At 42.0% G+C, this 18,577-nt stretch overlaps 1 protein-coding gene across 16 annotated transcripts in view; it reads right to left on the bottom strand.

Moving 5' to 3' along the window:
• CELF1 (CUGBP Elav-like family member 1) overlaps window positions 1–18,577 on the bottom strand; it is an 88,837-nt gene that overhangs the window by 13,024 nt on the left and 57,236 nt on the right. For 13 of the 16 annotated variants that reach the window (XR_005990557.1, XM_041773184.1, XM_041773182.1 and 10 more), the window contains 12 exons: window positions 17,203–17,390; window positions 15,120–15,202; window positions 14,702–14,750; window positions 10,195–10,329; window positions 9,566–9,645; window positions 9,075–9,236; window positions 6,656–6,731; window positions 5,005–5,133; window positions 4,324–4,434; window positions 3,208–3,393; window positions 613–756; window positions 2–168 (listed from right to left, as the gene is read on the bottom strand). Coding sequence is in view for 15 of the 16 variants with exons in the window: in XM_041773184.1 (XP_041629118.1) it covers window positions 41–168; window positions 613–756; window positions 3,208–3,393; window positions 4,324–4,434; window positions 5,005–5,133; window positions 6,656–6,731; window positions 9,075–9,236; window positions 9,566–9,645; window positions 10,195–10,329; window positions 14,702–14,750; window positions 15,120–15,202; window positions 17,203–17,390 (1,471 nt within the window). In the remaining variant the exon portion in view is untranslated. The remainder of the gene's footprint in view (window position 1; window positions 169–612; window positions 757–3,207; window positions 3,394–4,323; window positions 4,435–5,004; window positions 5,134–6,655; window positions 6,732–9,074; window positions 9,237–9,565; window positions 9,646–10,194; window positions 10,330–14,701; window positions 14,751–15,119; window positions 15,203–17,202; window positions 17,391–18,577) is intronic. The other 3 variants (XM_041773189.1, XM_041773188.1, XM_041773187.1) reach the window with 3 other exon arrangements.

Below are 18,577 nucleotides of genomic sequence, written 5' to 3'. Positions count from 1 at the left end.
CCAGAAGACCCTCTCACTCCAGTCTCAGAGGGGAGCACGCTCAGTAGGGCTTGCTGTCATTCTTCGAACGTTTGAGCTGCACTTTAAGCCGCTTCATGCCAATCTGAAAGCCGTTCATGGACTGGATGGCAGCTTGAGCCGAAACAGGATTGTCGTAACTTACAAAACCTGTGTATCCAAGCAGAACCCTGGGTTAGGGACATGATGAGGCAAAGAGAGTCTGAGTCCTCCTTAAACAAGAGATGCCTTGTAGAAATAGTCTCATATCCTATATTTCTCAGCAGGGACAAGAATTCTAGAAATCCCATCACAGGAGATAAATCAGATTCCTGACTATACCATCAGACATATATATAGCGCTTTTCCATTTTCTGACCAAGCTATTTCCATGTATTATTTTGTACCTCTGGAAAAACAGTGTGGATAGAAATCTACCATCCCTGCTACAGAAATGAAAAAAACTGAGGCTCGACAAGAGGTCATGTTATCTGCCTAAGGTTGAGTTAAATAGTAACCCAAACTCAAACCCAGCTCTTCCTGCTATCAGCCCCTTCTCATTCTCAGTGGTAACAATACTTAAACCTCCCAAAGCCAGAAGTGAAGCCAACATACCAAAACACTTGCTCAGGTTTGTCTGCTTATCTATGAAAACCTTGGCAGACACGACATTTCCAAAGGGCATAAACATCTGTAGCAGGTCCTGATCTCCAAACTCCTGGGGCAGGTGGTAGATGAACAGGTTGGCTCCCTCTGGACCTTCAAAATACCCATTGATTGAAAAGGCATCAGTGTCAAGCTTACCCCCATTCCACTCCCCCACCCAGCTACCACTGTTTCTCATTTCCACCTGCATTAAAACTGTCTGTAGCCTGGGGTGCCTGGGTGGCTCAGTCAGTTAAGCAGCTGATTCTTGATTTTGGCTCAGGTCATGATCTTAGGATCCTGGGATTGAGCCCCGCACAGGGTTCTGCAGGTAGCCTGCGTGAGGATTCTTTCTCTCCCTCTGCCCCTCCCCTTGCTTTTCTGCTCTCAAATTAAGAAATCTTAGAACAAAACTCTCTGTAGTCCAACAGATTCATTTGGAGAACTGAAGATGCTCTAAATACAAAACAGGAAACTGAAGAGCAATCACTGAAACTCAAGACTCCTTCCCATTGAGGGGTATCAGAATTTGACTGTGAGAGGAGTGAGTACTGGGACAATAAAGTCAGCAGACTTGTGTGTGGTGCAATAAAACCAAAGGCTAAAGGCTTATACAGAAATACAGAAAAAGAGGTAGCAAGAGAGCAAGAGATTACAAACAAAACAGGTTTCAAAACTGTGCTAGAAACTACTGGGACAAAAAAAAAAAAAAAAGAAAGAAAGAAACTACTGGGACAGCAAAGAGATTGGCCGCTGTGAGGCAGAAGGTGGGGCAAGGGATGACTACAAAGGGATATTGAGGGAATTTCTGAGGGTGAAGGAAATGGTCATCATCTGTGAACACGGTTACATGACTATGCATTCATCAAAGCTCACAAAGCTATATATTCCCCAAAGGGTGAATTTTACAATATGTAAAGTACAACTCAATAAAAAGAAATTACATTTTAAAAAGTGCCTATGATTAACACCAACCTCAAAAATAGAATAGGCTTTCCTCTTCCAACCACTGATACTCAATGACCTTCTAACCAAAGAAGCCTTAATACAATTGCAGTCCGGCCATTCCCTAGCCACCCGGCATCCCTGCTGTTGCAGGGAGTGCTGCCTCAGGGCCTTGGCACTTGGTGTTCCTCTGCCCCCATTACTCTTCTTCCTCTAGACGGATGTATGGCTTGCTTCCTTACTTCCTCCAGACTGGGCTTAAATGTCAAGTTAGAGACCTCTGGCCATTCTACATAAAACGCTATGCCTCTCTCCACCCTTCCTCCCACTCATTAGTCTTCACAGCACCAGGTGGAAATCCTCATGCTTTTCCTGGTTTATTATATGTTTCCACAGTTCTTTCAGATCCCTACTAGAGCACATAATCATCTTGACTCAGAGCAGTGAGGATGCACTATACCAGGAATATTTGCTGCCATGGCAAGAGAGGACATATGTCTTTCCCTCATATTAGTGCTTAAACATTGCCAGCTTCTGGCTACAGAAATCCAGTCAACTATGAGCACAGAGGTGTCAGCAGAACTTTGTATTCATACAAACCACCAGCAGGCCTCTTTTCTGCTTAAAAAGTCTCCCCTGGGGACTCCTGGGTGGCTCAGTGGTGGAGTGCCTGCCTTCAGCTCAGGGTGTAATCTCGGGGTCCTGGGATCGAGTCCTACATGGAGCCTGCTTCTCCCTCTGCCTATGTCCCTGCCCCTCTCTCTCTCTTTCTCTCAGGAATAAATAAAATCTAAAAAAAAAAAAAAAAAGTCTCTCCTGAATTTAAATACCATTTATGTCAAAGCTTCCCAATTCATCAACCCATGGGTCGTATCTCTTTTTGTCTTATCATCTTGTGTCCTCAATTAGGAAAAAAAGATGAGAAAATGAGGAAAATGCCCAGTAACAGAGCTTAAAAGGGACTCCTAGACCAAAAAAAAAAAAAAAAAAAAAAAAAATCCTCTAACAAATTTGTAATCCACAGATGATTTACACACACACACACAAAGACTGACAGGCACCTGGGTGGCTCAGTCAGTTAAGCATCTGCCTTCAGCTCGGGTCATGATCCTAGAGTCCCGGGATTGAGTCCTGCAGGAAGCCCGCTTCTCCCTCTGCCTCTCCTCCCGGGCATGTTCTCTCTTGCTCTCAAATAAGTAAATAATCTTTAAAAAAGGAGGAGGAGGAGGAGGAGGAGGGAGGGGGAGGAGAAGAAGGAGAAGCAGAAGGAAAAGCAGAAGGAGAAGCAGAAGAAGCAGAAGCAGAAGAAGAAAAAGACGACGACGACGACAACTGCCAAATGCTGTCAACACAGGTCAGTATGCTTCTTTATCTAAAACCTGCAGCCCGATCACAGGAGGGCAAACAGAGGTTCTGATCTGAGCCATATCCAGAGAACATTCCAAAAGCATAATACAGTTTACATAGCTTCTCAGTCTATCCTTGACAATGCCAAAGAAAAGTGTCAGTCTGACCACCTAAAAGGTCCTCCTGGCCTTTGGCATGCCTTCAGCCCTGCTGCAGGTAGAGAAACACTACTCCCAGCCCTGGTCCCTAACTCCAGCCTCCCTTCACACTCACCTTCCTTCTGGCTCCCCGCAGCACCAATACTCTGCTGTGTCAACAGGTTCTGGTTGTATAGAGTGGGGAGTGCTGCAGCAGCGTATTGCTGGATTCCCGAGTAGGCCTGCGTGAGTGCCTCCATGGTGCTTCCGGTGCCGTTGGAAAGGCCACTGCTGCCCAGGCCACCATTTAAAGCAGCCATCCCTTGGTTGTGGGGAAGAACAGGATTAACATACTAGGAAGACTCGACTGATACCAAAAATGAACTACAAAATTCTCCCTTATCTCTCTCCCTTTCTCTCTGTTTCTCCCTGAGGAGGAATACCAATCAGGTCAGCTCTAGGACACTCACCAGGCCTTGTCATTCATGGGAACATTAAAAAATGCCACACCCAGGTGTGGCTCTCCCCATTACGTTTTTCCAACCCATGCAAGAACTAGTATCGTTTAAACATGACCTGCTCCGGGCAGCCCGGGTGGCTCAGTGGCTTAGCGCCACCTTGAGTCCCGGGTGTGGTCCTGGAGACTTGGGATCGAGTCCCACGTCAGGCTCCCTGCATGGAATGGAGCCTGCTTCTCCCTCTGTCTGTGTCTGTGCCTCTCTGTGTGTGTGTCTCTCATGAATAAATAAAATTTAAAATAAATAGAAAATAAAAATAAACATGACCTGCTCCATTTTCTTTTCGGCCACTTTCTCACAGAGTTGGAATGTGGTAAAATAAGCGTCTCAGGTTTGGGTACTGAAAGGGGTGAGTGTGTGGTCTAGGACAAGAGGTGGGTAAACCTTATTGTCAAAATAGCAGCTAATATTTACTTAAACACATTCTACATGCCTGACACTGTACTAAGCCATGTGCTCAGCACTTTACCTATGATTTCATTTACTTAACAACCCTTGAAGTGTTCTATGCCCACTTTGTGGATGAGAAAATGACCTTAGAAAGGTGGTTATCATATGTTACAGCTAGTTAAGGGGCAAAAGTGGGATTTAACTCAGGCCTGACTCGAAATCCCATGATTATTTCTAACTTTATAGGGCCACCATGTTCATTCTAATGGTGACCTACTGTGGTTGTTTAAAATATGCTCCCTACACAAAGAATGGCCTGATGACATCCAGGGGCTGTCCCTCACCTGCCAAAGAGCTGACGTTGAGGCCTGCTGTTGCTCCAGCTAATGTCTGCAGGGCTCCAAGGGAGGCTATGGGGTTGACAGAGCTGCTGCTGCTGGAGCTCGGTGAGGACCCTGTGATCAGAAACCTGGGTGTTAAACTCAAGTCAACATTTGCTTCTCGTGTCAAAAGGAACCAAAGCATAAGAGTGATACTACTCAAGCCTCTTTATAAAGAGGCCTTCAGGGATCCCTGGGTGGCGCAGCGGTTTGGCGCCTGCCTTTGGCCTAGGGCGCGATCCTGGAGACCCGGGATCGAATCCCACATCGGGCTCCCGGTGCATGGAGCCTGCTTCTCCCTCTGCCTGTGTCTCTGCCTCTCTCTCTCTCTCTCTCTCTCTGAGACTATCATAAATAAATAAAAATTAAAAAAAAATAAATAAAAAATAAAGAGGCCTTCAGTTACTGATTCCGGTAACTGTTACTGTATAAAGTCAAATGACAGTTACAACAAACTAAAAATTATGAAATTTCTCTTCTCCTAAGAAAGAAATTTCACCTCTTCTAAGTCAGAAGAGGACATTGGAACATTAATTGTTCATAATCTGACCCCTTTGGAAATGGATGTTAACCACTCTCCAAAATGAAAGACCCCTTTCTTGAGATTCTGTCCAAGGCACACGTTGGTTCCAATGACACACTTACCTGAACTGGTGAGTACGCTGAGGGGACTGCTGGATGTAGTGAGAGCATTGGTACCACTTGGTGTGTTCTGAGCTGCACTAGCTGCAGCAGCTAGAGCAGCCAAATTCTGTAACTGCATTGCATTTAACCCTGCAACATCCAAAGCAAGAGATCAGCCAGGACATAAGGGTTCTTTATATCCCTTCCAGCAATGACAGACACATTGGTGAAGGCTGGTCCCAAAGAGGAACTATTCTAGATAAGCCTTACAAGCAACACTACAAGACTCTAAAAAGATTCAGATACCACTCAAACACATTAAGAAACTTGACATCATTTACTCAAGAGAAGAGATATTTACTCCAATAGCATGCCACCCCAAGTGAATATTTATAACAAAGACTGGCAATTAGGAAATCAAGAGAGGGTAAGGTCTGTGGTCTACCACAAAGCCAGGTGTCCAAGAGAACAACAAATGACAAAACTTGTCGCACAAAATGGGACTGCATCTAAGCCCCTTCCTCCTATTTTATAGAGGATTTGCTCTTTCCAATGGGGGTACACAGGCAGAAGATGCTGCAGGATCCAGGTGGCTGGGGGGGGGGCGGGGAGGGTAATGAGAGGGGAGGATGCACGCAAGAAAAGCAACAGTAGAAAGACTAAAGAAAAACCACTACTTGAGTATCAGATTACTCATCAGAAGGAGGAGAAAAACACTGAGGGGAAAAACCTCCAAGTAGAACCCAAGCAACAGTTTAAAGGAGCAAGAAATCTGAACTGTACTGACAGTGTGTTCCAAATAATTTACTAGATGATGGAAAAGCAGATGGGTGGTGGTGGTTGGAGGGAGAGTTAGTGAGAATAAAAACTAAACTACAACACAGATTTACAATCTAGCAAATTTTCAAAAACACAGCAAACTCCAAGTCCCTGAGACAAAGTGAACCACTATAAAAATTTCTCAAACAGTAAAATGCAGTTCACCTAAGATGACCCCTTTCTCAGGTGCACTTGCTGAGCCTTAATCCACTGCAGAAGAGGTAGGGGCAGGGGCTCTGGAAAAGCTCTACTCCACTAACTTGTCTGATGGCCCCACCATCAAGTTTGCCTATGGCACCCCATTTTGTCATAAACTTAGGCATGTGTCAATTAAGTTTTCCATATTTTTAACCATTGCTGTTAATTTGTTGCTGTTAACAGCAACAAAAGGTAAAATCACCTAAGAAATAACAGGTATTAAGACAAAGAAGTAAACTGTCTAGGTTCTAGCAGTTTCTGGGTAAGCCATTTGCATGGATGCCTTCTAAGGCTTCTCAAAGTCACTGAAAAGTCACTTTATTGTGGAAACAAAGTTCCTGCAATTTTCTCCTTATAAAAATGGCCTCAGATAAGTCTACTCATGCTAACAGTTTTTTTCCATTTCCCTCCTCAACAGACTTAAAGGGGTGAGGAGCATCAGAAAACCCCAGGGCAATCTTAACATCAGCAACTAAAAGAGCCACCTTCCAGAGACAAGGTAGTTGAGTCCTGGGATGTTCACCTTACATTAGATTTATGTAATGAGTGGGTAAACATTTGTTTTCTGTACAAACGGTGCAAAACTCTCAGACTGTTGTTAGCTGGGTCTGGTGGCCTGGTTGCTGCTGCTCCTCCACAGCAGTGAAACACTTACCTCCCATTGGGTGGAGGCTGCTCAGGGTGTTGAGGTTCCCAGAGGAGGCAGTCTGCTGAAGGAGCTGCAAATAAAGCTAGACATTACACCAAAAAACAGAACAAGAGTGAGAGTGAGGGCTGGTTCTGCATCTGGGATAACTCTACAGCACAGCAAAGCGAGAGTGCAGAGGCCCCCAGAGAGAAGAGAGTTGAAGACAAGAACCCAAGCCAAAACAACAGAAATATGAGGCTTTATGACAGCACAGGACAATACAACACAGCTAAAGCCCTGGCCCAGACAGATACGTTCACTAAGTATTGAGCCAAGCCCAAGTCCCTGGGCAACAGAAGGCAGCACAGCAGAGGACAGAAGGAGAGCAGAGAACTAAGCTCGACTCAAGCAGCTTTGCAATCCACTGCAATGAGAGTCTGCACATGGATGACTGCCACTTCTAGTTCCTCTCTTCGAAGTTCTCCTTAGTTCAGGCCACATATCTTATTGGGCAGACTGTTTCCATCTAGATACCCAATTTCTACTTCACACAACTATTTTAATTATCAAATCTAACCATTTCAGGGTATTTCTTGAAGTCATTCTTTCCTGGTCACAAAAGACTCAAGACTAATCAGCCTCTCCATACTCTCCAACATCCACCCAGCCCCATTTATCTCCTCCCCACCAAACTGATCTCCAACTATTGCAGATGACCAAATGATTGACAGACTGAGAGATCAGTTCAATGTATATTCTTTCAATGGTTATTCCTTAACAAAATAAGAGGGCCTGTCGAAGCTTATGGATCTCCATGATCTCATTCACTATCTTAGCAAACAGCAAATTTCATCTAACAAGCCAGCTGAAAACCTTTCAAAGCGACTCACTTTTCCTTATGGACAACTGGTATTCCTGTTTCTGGATCTTTTATTCAAACCTGCTTATTCCCATAAACATCTGACTTCCCTCCTCTGTCATCATGCAACCCTTTAGTTCATACAGGTTTCAGAAGGTCCACAAACCTTCAGATACAGAATGAAAAAAAGGGTACACACAAAATTTTTATCAGATTCTCAGAGGCGTCGACACCCCACAAAGATTAAGAACCACTGCTCTAGTCCAAGGGAGATCAGGTTCAAGTCTACCTATTCCAGAAAGAACCTTACAATTAATGATAATGTATTATCATTTATACATCCATGTCTTTGTCTTAAATACCTCAGGCAATGTGCTCAATTCCAACTGGTGGACCATACATACTATACTTGGCACTTTCATTTCCTCCCTAAATGAGAACAGCTCTGAGGGTAGGGATCATGCCTAACTAAAACAAAGACCACAGTTCTCAACAAATACCATCATGCACTGTTCAACGTGGCAATGGCAATAAAAAGGGGAGTCTTCCCTAAAAAGAGCTCCAAACTCTCTAAGAAAAGCAAATGTATAATCATGGAGACCATTTTCAACATATTATCATTTTGGCAAAAGACTGAATAAAAAATCTCTCTGAATTTTCTGAACTTATAAGCAATGTGCTATCACTAAGAAGCAATTTAATCTATTGAGATATACCAACCATCTACACTTTTTGACTTCAGAGAAATACTGGCTGGAAAATTGGGATTTCTTCTAACGTTTTAGAAATATGAAAACCATATTTGGCATCAAATTAGCAAAACTCAGTACTGGGGGATAGAAATCATTGCCTTTCTTTTGTTTCTATATAAAACAATGTTTTAAAGGATGAAGAGTGAAAGACTTTAATCACGTGTATATATTTTTGGAACTATCCATACAAGTCTACTGGTTTCACCACTTATTTTCCCTCAGTGATAGCTTCACAGATGAGATAGTTTTAAGTGTCTAGTACTGACTGCTATTCTTTTAAGTGTTAAAGCAGCGATGATCCCCTATAACATACATTATAACACTCAAATATACACCTGTAATACTCATTTAGTAAAGTCCATGTCAATATCTTGACCTCTCAGTCAGTAGAAAGAAACATGTATCATACTCTTAAGGAAGACTCAGTAAGGATTTTAAAGATGACCTCCGTATCTGGGAGAAAGAACTATGGAGAAAGATATTTGGTAGTTAAGATTCCCTCAGGATTTTCTTTTCAAAAAACTGAAGGAAGAGGGACATAGGAAATATTTCTAAATCTTTACATCAGAAAATCAGGATTTCACTTTAATAGTAGCAGAAGCCTCAAGATATAATCCAGTATGTGTGAAAAGAGTGAAAAGAGAAGGGGGGGGGGGAGATATGGTAAGATAGATATACTAACATAACTTAAAAAATATTGCAGTGCCTGAAGTTTTACAAAAAATTCTGACATGTTAAAGTCATAAATGCCATTGTGACTATTAGCTAGGGACAGCACAAGAAGAAACAGCTGGGAGCTTGCACAGTCTGCAGAAAGCAAACCACAAAGACTCACTGCTAAATACTGGGGTCCAAGAGTATTTAGACCAGCAAGGTTTCCCCACACAGATGCTGCGCTGATTTGCTGCATCTGCTGCTGGAGCTGCTGGGCCATTCTCTTCTGTTCTTTGTCCTTCTGCGTATCAGCAAATTTTACCACCATGGGAGATGAGCAACCCTATGAAAACACCAAAGCCAAAGGGTCAAATTCCTCCTTCTACGTGAAGAAAAAAATCCTCCTTTGCAGTGACACACAGGATGAATTTAATTTCATTCACTGCCAAATGACTCTCTTCCTGATAGACACAAGTGGCAAAACACAAATTTAAAAGGGCTATTTCTAATATGTTAATTTCAAAGAGAGCATCATTTTTTAACTTTAAAATCTTTATCCTGCTTAACCTTTAGGGCAATCAGATGCTGTACATGCTGCAGAGCTTTGATGGCCAACTGTCCTAGTACTCTCAGGCTAAGGGAACTTTCCCTTTCATTCAATCTGCTCCCTACCTCCATGGTCTGTGCTTGGTGCATTGCCTTGATAGCCGTCTGTGCCATGGCTCTTGTTGTAAAAGTCACAAATGCACAACCTGGTAAGAGAAGTGTCAATAACTCATTCATTCATTTGCTTATTAATTATCTGATAGACATTTACTGAGCACCTACTATGTGCCAAGTACTATGCCAGCAATACAGTTATTGTTCCTGCCTTCAGGAGTTTAATATCTAGTGGAGTAGACATATATATCATAACAGTGATAAGTGCTTTCATGAAAAACCAGGGAAGCACAATAGAAAAGAAAGTGCTTGATAAACGGATAAAAGGAGGAATCATAATCCTCTAGTTCCTCTTGAGAAGAAAGTGTTCCATTCTGGCATTAAGGACCTCTCAAGCACAAAAAGAGAAAATTTTAACACATGAAATTGAAGTGCAGAGTGCAGACTCCTTAGGGGGTTGGGACAATTTGAAAGGAATCAACTGGTAAGAGGAGCCATGATGGGACCTAGATTTACAACACCATGCCCAAACTCTCCATCATGACATGGCCATGTTGGTCAGGGATCACTGGTTCCACTGGTTCAACTAAAAGAGACTCCAATTTAAGGCAAATATCTTTAAAAGCTAAAAATGTACCCACCTCGGCTCAGGCCATCAGGTCCCCGTAATATCCGGCATTCTTCAATCTGTCCAAATGAAGAGAACATGACTCGGATGTCATTTTCAGTGCACTTCTTGGAAATCATACCAATAAACAGCTTCCTGTCTTCCACTGCTAAGAGAGTAAAACACAAAAGGCTTGAACATTATTACTACAAGAGGTGGTGTATAGACTCTGGGTCAGACTGTCTATATTTGAATCCTGGCACTATGCCTTTTATACTGTATTGCTTGAATTCTAAGATAAACATTTTTTCATCATTTATTTTAGCACTTTCTTTTATAATCAATTGTATCTTTTTTTTTTTAAATTTTTATTTATTTATGATAGTCACAGAGAGAGAGAGAGAGAGGCAGAGACACAGGCAGAGGGAGAAGCAGGCTCCATGCACCGGGAGCACGATGTGGGATTCGATCCCGGGTCTCCAGGATCGCGCCCTGGGCAAAGGCAGGCGCTAAACCGCTGCGCCACCCAGGGATCCCTAATCAATTGTATCTTAAAATTAAAACTGAAAGCATTTAGATAAAATACTGTAGTTTTGTGATCTTGGGGAAGTTACTTAACCATTCCATGAATGTCACTTATGATGAATAAGGGTAACTGTGTTTACCTCAGGGTAGCTTTAGGTATTAAATGCAAAGCACTGAGAAGCTTGCCTAGCACTTGGTGATGTTTGCTCTTACTAGTAATACTACTGTACCAAAGGAAAAGTTTTCAAGCTTAACTGACAGGACAAGAGAAACACAACATATCTTTCAGTGAGTGTGACTGTCACTTTCCTTTTCTGATTCTTCATCTTTTTTTTTTTTTTTTTAAAGATTCTATTTATTTGAGAGAGAGAGAGAGAGAGAGAAAGAGAGAGTAAGAGAGCATGAGCAGGGGGAGTGGCAGAGGGAGAGGGAGATGCAGGGTCCCCACTGAGCAGGAGCCTGACATAGGGTTCGATCCCAGGACCCTGAGTTCATGAACTGAGCCAAAAGCAGACACTCAGGATCCCTGGGTGGCGCAACGGTTTGGCGCCTGCCTTTGGCCCAGGGCGCGATCCTGGAGACCCGGGATCCAATCCCACATCGGGCTCCCGGTGCATGGAGCCTGCTTCTCCCTCTGCCTGTGTCTCTGCCTCTCTCTCTCTCTCTCAATCTCTCTATCACAAATAAATAAAAATTAAAAAAAAAAAAAAAAGATTCTTTCTCTCCTTCTTTAAAAAAAAAAAAAAAAGCAGACACTCAACCAACCCAGCCACCGAGCCGCCCTCTGATTATTCTCTTGAAGATTAAGTTCTCCTTCCCAACTTGTCCATCTCCCCACCCCCATTACTGTCCATAAGAAATTATATTGATCAGGCAGCCCGGGTGGCTCAGCGGTTTAGCGCTGCCTTCAGCCCAGGGTGAGATCCTGGAGATCCAGGATCTAGTTCCACATCGGGCTCCCTGCATGGAGCCTCTTCTCCCTCTGCCTGTGTTTCTCTCTCTCTGTGTGTCTCTCATGAATAAATAAATAAAATCTTAAAAAAAAAAAAAAAGATATTCCAGTTTATTCTAAAATGTTCTTATACTGTTTAACTACCAACTCTATTTATCTCATTATTCACCATATTTATTTTAAAGAAAAAAAAAACAATTTAGATGACAGATTACTTAGTGCACTGGAGTACTATCTTCTATCAAACTCAAAATGGATTATACCTGAAACCATAAAACCTAAAACCATAAAAGACCCCAAACCACAGAACTCCTAGAAGAAAACACAGGTAGTAAAGCTCCTTAATCCTTAACATGGATCTTAGAGAAGAAGTTTTTGGATATGACTCCAAAAACAAAGACAACAAAAAGCTTCTACACTCTCTCAAATGAATAAATAAAATATATTAAAGGGGTGGGGGGTGCCTGGGTGACTCAGTCAGTTGAGCGTCTGTCTTTGGCTCAGGTTGTGATCCTGGGGTCCGGGAATCAAGTCCCATGTCAGGCTCCCTACAGATGTGCTCTCTCCCAAATGAATAAATAAATAAAATCTGGGATCCCTGGGTGGTGCAGTGGTTTGGCGCCTGCCTTTGGCCCAGGGCGCGATCCTGGAGACCCAGGATCGAATCCCACATCGGGCTCCCAGTGCATGGAGTCTGCTTCTCTGTCTGCCTCTCTCTCTCTATCATAAATAAATAAAAATTTTAAATAAATAAATAAATAAATAAATAAATAAATAAATAAATAAAATCTATTAAAAAAAAAAAAAGCTTCTACAGAGCCAAGAAACCCTCAACAAAATGCAAAGGCAACTTACTGAATTGAAGAAAACATCTGCAAATCATCTATCTGATAAAGGGTTAATATCTAAGATATATATATGAAAAAACTCATACAACTCAATAGCTAGCAAACAAAACAAAACAAAACATCTAGTTAAAAAATGAGCAGAGAATCTGAACAGATATTTTTCCAAAGACATAGAGATGGCCATCAGATATATGAAAAGATGCTCAACATCACTAATTATCAAGGAAATACAAATCAAAACCAGAATGAGTAACACCTCACACCTGTTAGAACGGCTATAATCAAAAAGACAAGAAATAACAAGAGTTAGAATGTGAAGAAGAGAGCTCTTGTGCACCACTGGTGGGAATATAAACTGGTTGCAGCCACTGTAAAAAAAATAATATGGAGGTTCCTCAAAAAATTAAAGAGAGAGCTACCATATGATCCCACAATTCCACTTCTGTGTATTTATCTGAAGAAAATGAAAACACTAACTCAAAAAGCTGCCCCCCCCCCCCCGCCCGCCCTCGCCCCAGAGCACCTGGCTGGCTGAGTCAATGGAGTGTGCAACTCTTGACCTTGGGGTTGTGAGTCTGAGTCCCACACTGGGTGTAGAGATTACTTTAAAATCTTGAAAAAAAAAGAAAAAACTGCATACCCATATGTGCTACAGCATTATTTTCTCTTTATTTTTTCTTTTTTAAAATGTTTTACCACATATGTTTTTTCTTTCTTTCTTTCTTTCTTTCTTTCTTTCTTTCTTTCTTTCTTTCTTTTTTAAGATTTTATTTTATTTATTTATTCATGAGAGACACAGAGGGGGGCAGGGGACAGAGGCACAGGCAGAGGGAGAAGCAGGTTCCATGCAAGGAGCCCAATGTGGAACTCGATCCTGGGACTCTAGGATCATGCTCTGAAGACAGACGCTCAACTGCTGAGCCACCCAGGTGTCCCTGCAGCATTATTTTCAATAGCCAAGATATGGAAACAACCTAAGTGTCCATCAACAGATAACTGGATAAAGAAAATGTGGAGTACACACATACACACACCCTGGATATTATTCAGCCATAAGAAAGAATGGAGGGCATTATGCTAAGTGAAATAAGTTAAGACAAAGATACTCTATGATCTCACTTATATGTAAAATCTTAAAAACAAACAAAAAAGGATGCCTGGGTGGCTCAGTGGTTGAGCATCTGCCTTGGGCTTAGGGTGTGGTCCTGGGGTCCCGGGATGGAGTCCCACATCCAGCTCCCTGCATGGAGCCTACTTCTCTCTCTGCCTATGTCTCTGCCTCTCTCTCTCTGTCTCTCATGAATAAATAAATAAAATCTTAAAAAACAGGGCAGCCCCGGTGGCACAGCGTTTTAGTGCTGCCTGCAGCCTGGGGTGTGATCCTGGGGACCCGGGATCGAGTCCCACATTGGGCTTCCTGCGTGGAGCCTGCTTCTCCCTCTGCCTGTGTCTCTGCCTCTCTCTCTCTCTCTGGGCCTCTCATGAATAAATAAATAAAATCTTAAAAAAAAGAAAATCTTAAAAAACAACAACAAAAATAACACCCCAGATTCACAAATACACAGAACAGGATTGGTGGTTGCCAAGGGTTGGACATATGGGAGTGGGTAAAAAGGCTGAAAAGAAAAAGACCAAAAGGTACAAACTTCCCATTAGAAAATAATTTAGTGTGGTAACTTTATTTATTTATTTTTTAATTTTTATTTATTTATGATAGTCACAGAGAGAGAGAGAGAGAGAGAGAGAGAGAGAGAGAGGCAGAGACATAGGCAGAGGGAGAAGCAGGCTCCATGCACCGGGAGCCTGACGTGGGATTCGATCCCGGGTCTCCAGGATTGCGCCCTGGGCCAAAGGCAGGCGCCAAACCGCTGCGCCACCCAGGGATCCCTAGCGTGGTAACTTTAGTTAATAGTACTATACTGCATATTTGAAAGTTGCCTAGAAAGCAGATCTTAAAAATTCTCATCAAAAGAATAACATTTTTGGAATGTTCACAGATAGTAACTCACTTATCATGGGTGATCATTTCAAATACATACAAGTACTGAATAGTTATACTGCACACCAGAAACAAATTTAATGTTTTATGTTCCTTAGGTGTCAATTAAAAAAACAAAAAACAATTGCTTAAAGCAAATACAATCCAGATGCCAACGGAACGAACAGTAAAGTAGAAGAAATCTTATAAGGGGAGGGGGCTTAACACCATTGCTTACCATTGTTTTTCTCACTGTCAGCAGGTTTCATCTGTATAGGATGATGCATCTAAAAAGGAAAACACACAAATATCACTGTACACATTGAGAGCATTCAGAAATATGAGGACTCTAAAGGCAAGTATCAAAACTAGAGCCTTAAGAGTTTTCTCTGACCTCACATCTGCCTCACAATCATTTCTTCCCAAAACATCAGACAGAATGTGAATCAAGAAGTCAAATTTCTGTTGGCTAAGAGAAAACTAAACGACTTTCAGCCTATCTTCTTTTAAATGTTCCCTTCATGTCTTCCTTTATATCAATCTCTGTGGCAGTCACCTTGTTCCCAAAATGGTTTTCAGTGTGTGCCTGACATGTATAAGTATGTTCCATATGTCAAAACCACCACAGTTCCACTTATTAGTAGGAGCTTTCTTACCCCTGGGAGGACCTTCATGTTGTGAAGAGCATTCTGAGCTTCTAATGCAGCTTTGCGGGTGTAAAATGTAACAAAACAGCACCCTGCAATAAACAAAATTTCACCAAATCAAACCAGTCCTTTGGAAGCAGATAATTCCTACAGCACTGCCTCCACCACGGACATACTGCAACTTCAAAGAGAAGGCTGGGTTTATTAAAATTAGCACACACCCCCACTCCAAAGGAGAGAGAGAAAGAGAGGAGGGGGAGAGTGAGGCAAAAAAAACCCCGTTACTTTCTACACATTTTCCCTATTGTTATAGTCTCTGAATTCTACTAAAATTCCTTAGCTGCTCCTCTAACTTCTCTGGGAAAGATAACTTCCCTTACAAATGTCACAGTACCATGCCATTCAAGCCACCCTACTTGGAGCACCAGGTAGAGTGCTCGGCAAGACCCTCAGGAACAGAAAAAGAAACAGGGGCCCAGCACTCTTGCGGCTTATAGTCTACCAGGAACTAATTCATTCTTTCTCAGAATAAATCATTCCTTACATTGTAGTCAATTTCTACCATATGCCTCAAACATAATGACCGCTTATTAAATTATAAAATGACTAAAGAGCAAGAAACTCTTAATATCTTTTTTTTGGACTTTTGGTTCTCATCAAATATAATTAAGCTTCTAACAACACATGGCCCTGAGGAGATCTGCAGATTTTGTGCTTTTATCTTTATTAGGGATGTGAGGGGAGAAGTGTGTCTTATAAATATGGGCTTCTAGCCCTATGAGATACAATATTGATTCCTTTCAAAATCACTCTGCAATTAAGATTTTAGATTACTGCATGTTATACTGCCAGTCATTTTCAGAAACTATAATGCTTTACATTTTAGGTTAACTATGCCACAAAAAGAAAATACTTTCTCTGCTTCTAGACCCTCTGTTATTAAGCTGGCTTCAGACATAACAATCCGGGCAGCCCTGGTGGCGCAGCGGTTTAGCGCCGCCTGCAGCCCAGGGTCTGATCCTGGAGACCCAGGATCGACTCCCACGTCGGGCTCCCTGTGTGGAGCCTGCTTCTCCCTCTGCCTCTCTCTCGTTTGCTCTGTGTCTCTCATGAGTAAATAAAATAATAAAATCTTAAAAAAATAAAAAATAACAATCCTGCTTGGGATGCCTGGGTGGCTCAGTGGTTAAGTGTCTGCCTTTGTCTCAGGGTGTGATCCTGAAGTTCTGGGATCGAGCCCCGCCTTGGGCTTCCTGCAGGGAGCCTACTTCTCCCTCTGCCCATGTCTCTGTCTCTCATGAATAAATAAAATCTTAAAAAAAAAAAAATCCTGCTGTTCACATTTGCACCATAGAAAAGCTTCCACTGAAAATTATTCTGAAATCCATTATTTGGAAAAGAATATTGTATGTGCATGTACAGGGCAAAGCTGATGGCTTTTCTACCATTGCTATGAAGTTTCTACTCTGCTAGGTATTTCTGGAAGTATCTCAGCCTTTCTTCCATTCATTTTGTAGGCTACAACAAACAGGTTACCTACAAACAGGTCCCTCCTGGTTGCTAAGCCATCCTGCCAGGCCTCTGTAACATTAACAGAAAGCCATACATAGGGTGTGGACACTTTTTTTTTTTTTTTTAAGATTTTGTTTATTTATTCATGAGAGACACACAGACAGAGGCAGATGCTTAACTTCTGAGCCACCCAGGCATCCCTGGACAGTCTTTTTCTTTCAGCTTACTCTAGCCAAAACACCAAAGAAAACCTTATGTGGTTAGTTTATGTCAACTTTGTCACTCAATCTCCAAGATCAAGAGACATTCACATAAAAAGAGAGAAAGACACACACACAACACACACACACACTCATGAGTCTGTCTCTTGAATTTAGAGCTCTTGCAAAGGACCGCCTACGATCCAATTTACAAATTATCCTCATGATGTCACCTTAACTTTTTATTTTTATGCAATTTAATGTGTTTGGGCTGGAAGATAACTACTATAAAAGGACATACTTCTTCCCTTGGAATGTAACCAGAGGAGCATTCTGGCAAGTACATGACAGAAATTACCTATAAAATCCAAAGCCCTTACCTTTGCTCTGAGGAGGATTTTGGCTCCTATCCCTTAGGACATTGATTTCATAGACAGCACCATACTGTTCAAAGAGTTCCCTCAAATCCTTCTCAGACCAGGTTCTCGGAACCTGGCCCACAAACATCTTGATAGCATCAAGATCTGGTTGGTCTGGGTGGTCCAGGGTGCCGTTCATTTTCTTTGAGCTGCATGAAACAAAATATAGTTTCCATTATGTATTCACAGTACTCTCCAAAGGGAGGTGTTTTTCTTTTTTTTCCTTTAAAGATCTCAACTACTTCCTGAAAAAGTAGGGGGAAAGAATTCTACTTCTTTTCACTACTGCCATTCAATATACCAGAGTTCCCTGGTCCTCCCGTTCACCATGGCCATGCCTTCCATTAGATCCCAAAATGAAGTCACAATTCTGATTAGGACATTCTGGGTTTTAACTAAGGAACCAAGTATCACTCATTCCTTATCTACCATGTACATTTTCAGAAGAACTTAAGAGGTAAAGTTCCTGAAGTTTTCAGTTTTGAAGCACAGTTAACAAAACTTTAAAAAAACGTGCACAAAAATCACAAAGGACTACTGATTATGGGTAAGACTCAAAACTCCCTCTGTATACAATGACAGGTGAAAAGTTTTCTTTTAGTAGATGTTAAAACAGAAGCACTTGATCTCCAAGGCCTGAGCTAAGAAATGAGTTAATGTCAGCCTGGGGCTCCTGGCTGGTTCAGTCATCAGGAGAGCATGTGACAATCTCAGGGTTGTTTGAGTCTGAATCCCACTTTGGGGCAGGGGCTGGGGGAAGTGTAGCGGGGAGAGGGAGAAAGTTGGCTTTTGAATGTTGATGTCTCAGGCCTAGTCCCCATGCTCTTGAGTTCTGCCTCTCCCAGACTGAAACAAAGCTTTGCCTTTTAAACAGTCACAGTCCTATCACATCAAACTTGTAATGCTCCTACTTAATACCTTCTTTTTTATCCCCTCCGCACCAACAAGAACCTAAGAGGATTCATTCCTGGACTACAAATGTTTCCACTAAGAAAGAATCAAAGTCCTTTTCCTACCACTGCCTAAGATCTTGCTCAACCATTAACAACTTAAATTCCAAATCGCTAGCATGGTTAATTAACCACTTCATCATATTCAAATTTGCCGTGTCCTAATATCAACCCTAAGGAAAATGCTAGTTTTCTTTAAAGGAAAAATAATAGTTTTTCCATCACTGCTATCTTCTCAACAATATCTGAAGATCCCTGAGAATGCTGGATCTATGGCAGGTAGCTCAATCTCTGTATTTTAACTCCTAAATTTATTTTCTTTAAAGATTTGATTGAGAGAGAGAGCGCGTACGCGTGCATGCGTGCGAGCACCACACACAAGAGCA

The sequence above is a fragment of the Vulpes lagopus genome, chromosome 11, assembly GCF_018345385.1.
Source record: "Vulpes lagopus strain Blue_001 chromosome 11, ASM1834538v1, whole genome shotgun sequence".
Taxonomy (NCBI): Eukaryota; Metazoa; Chordata; class Mammalia; order Carnivora; family Canidae; genus Vulpes; species Vulpes lagopus.
This window is presented reverse-complemented; position numbering and strand designations above follow the sequence as displayed.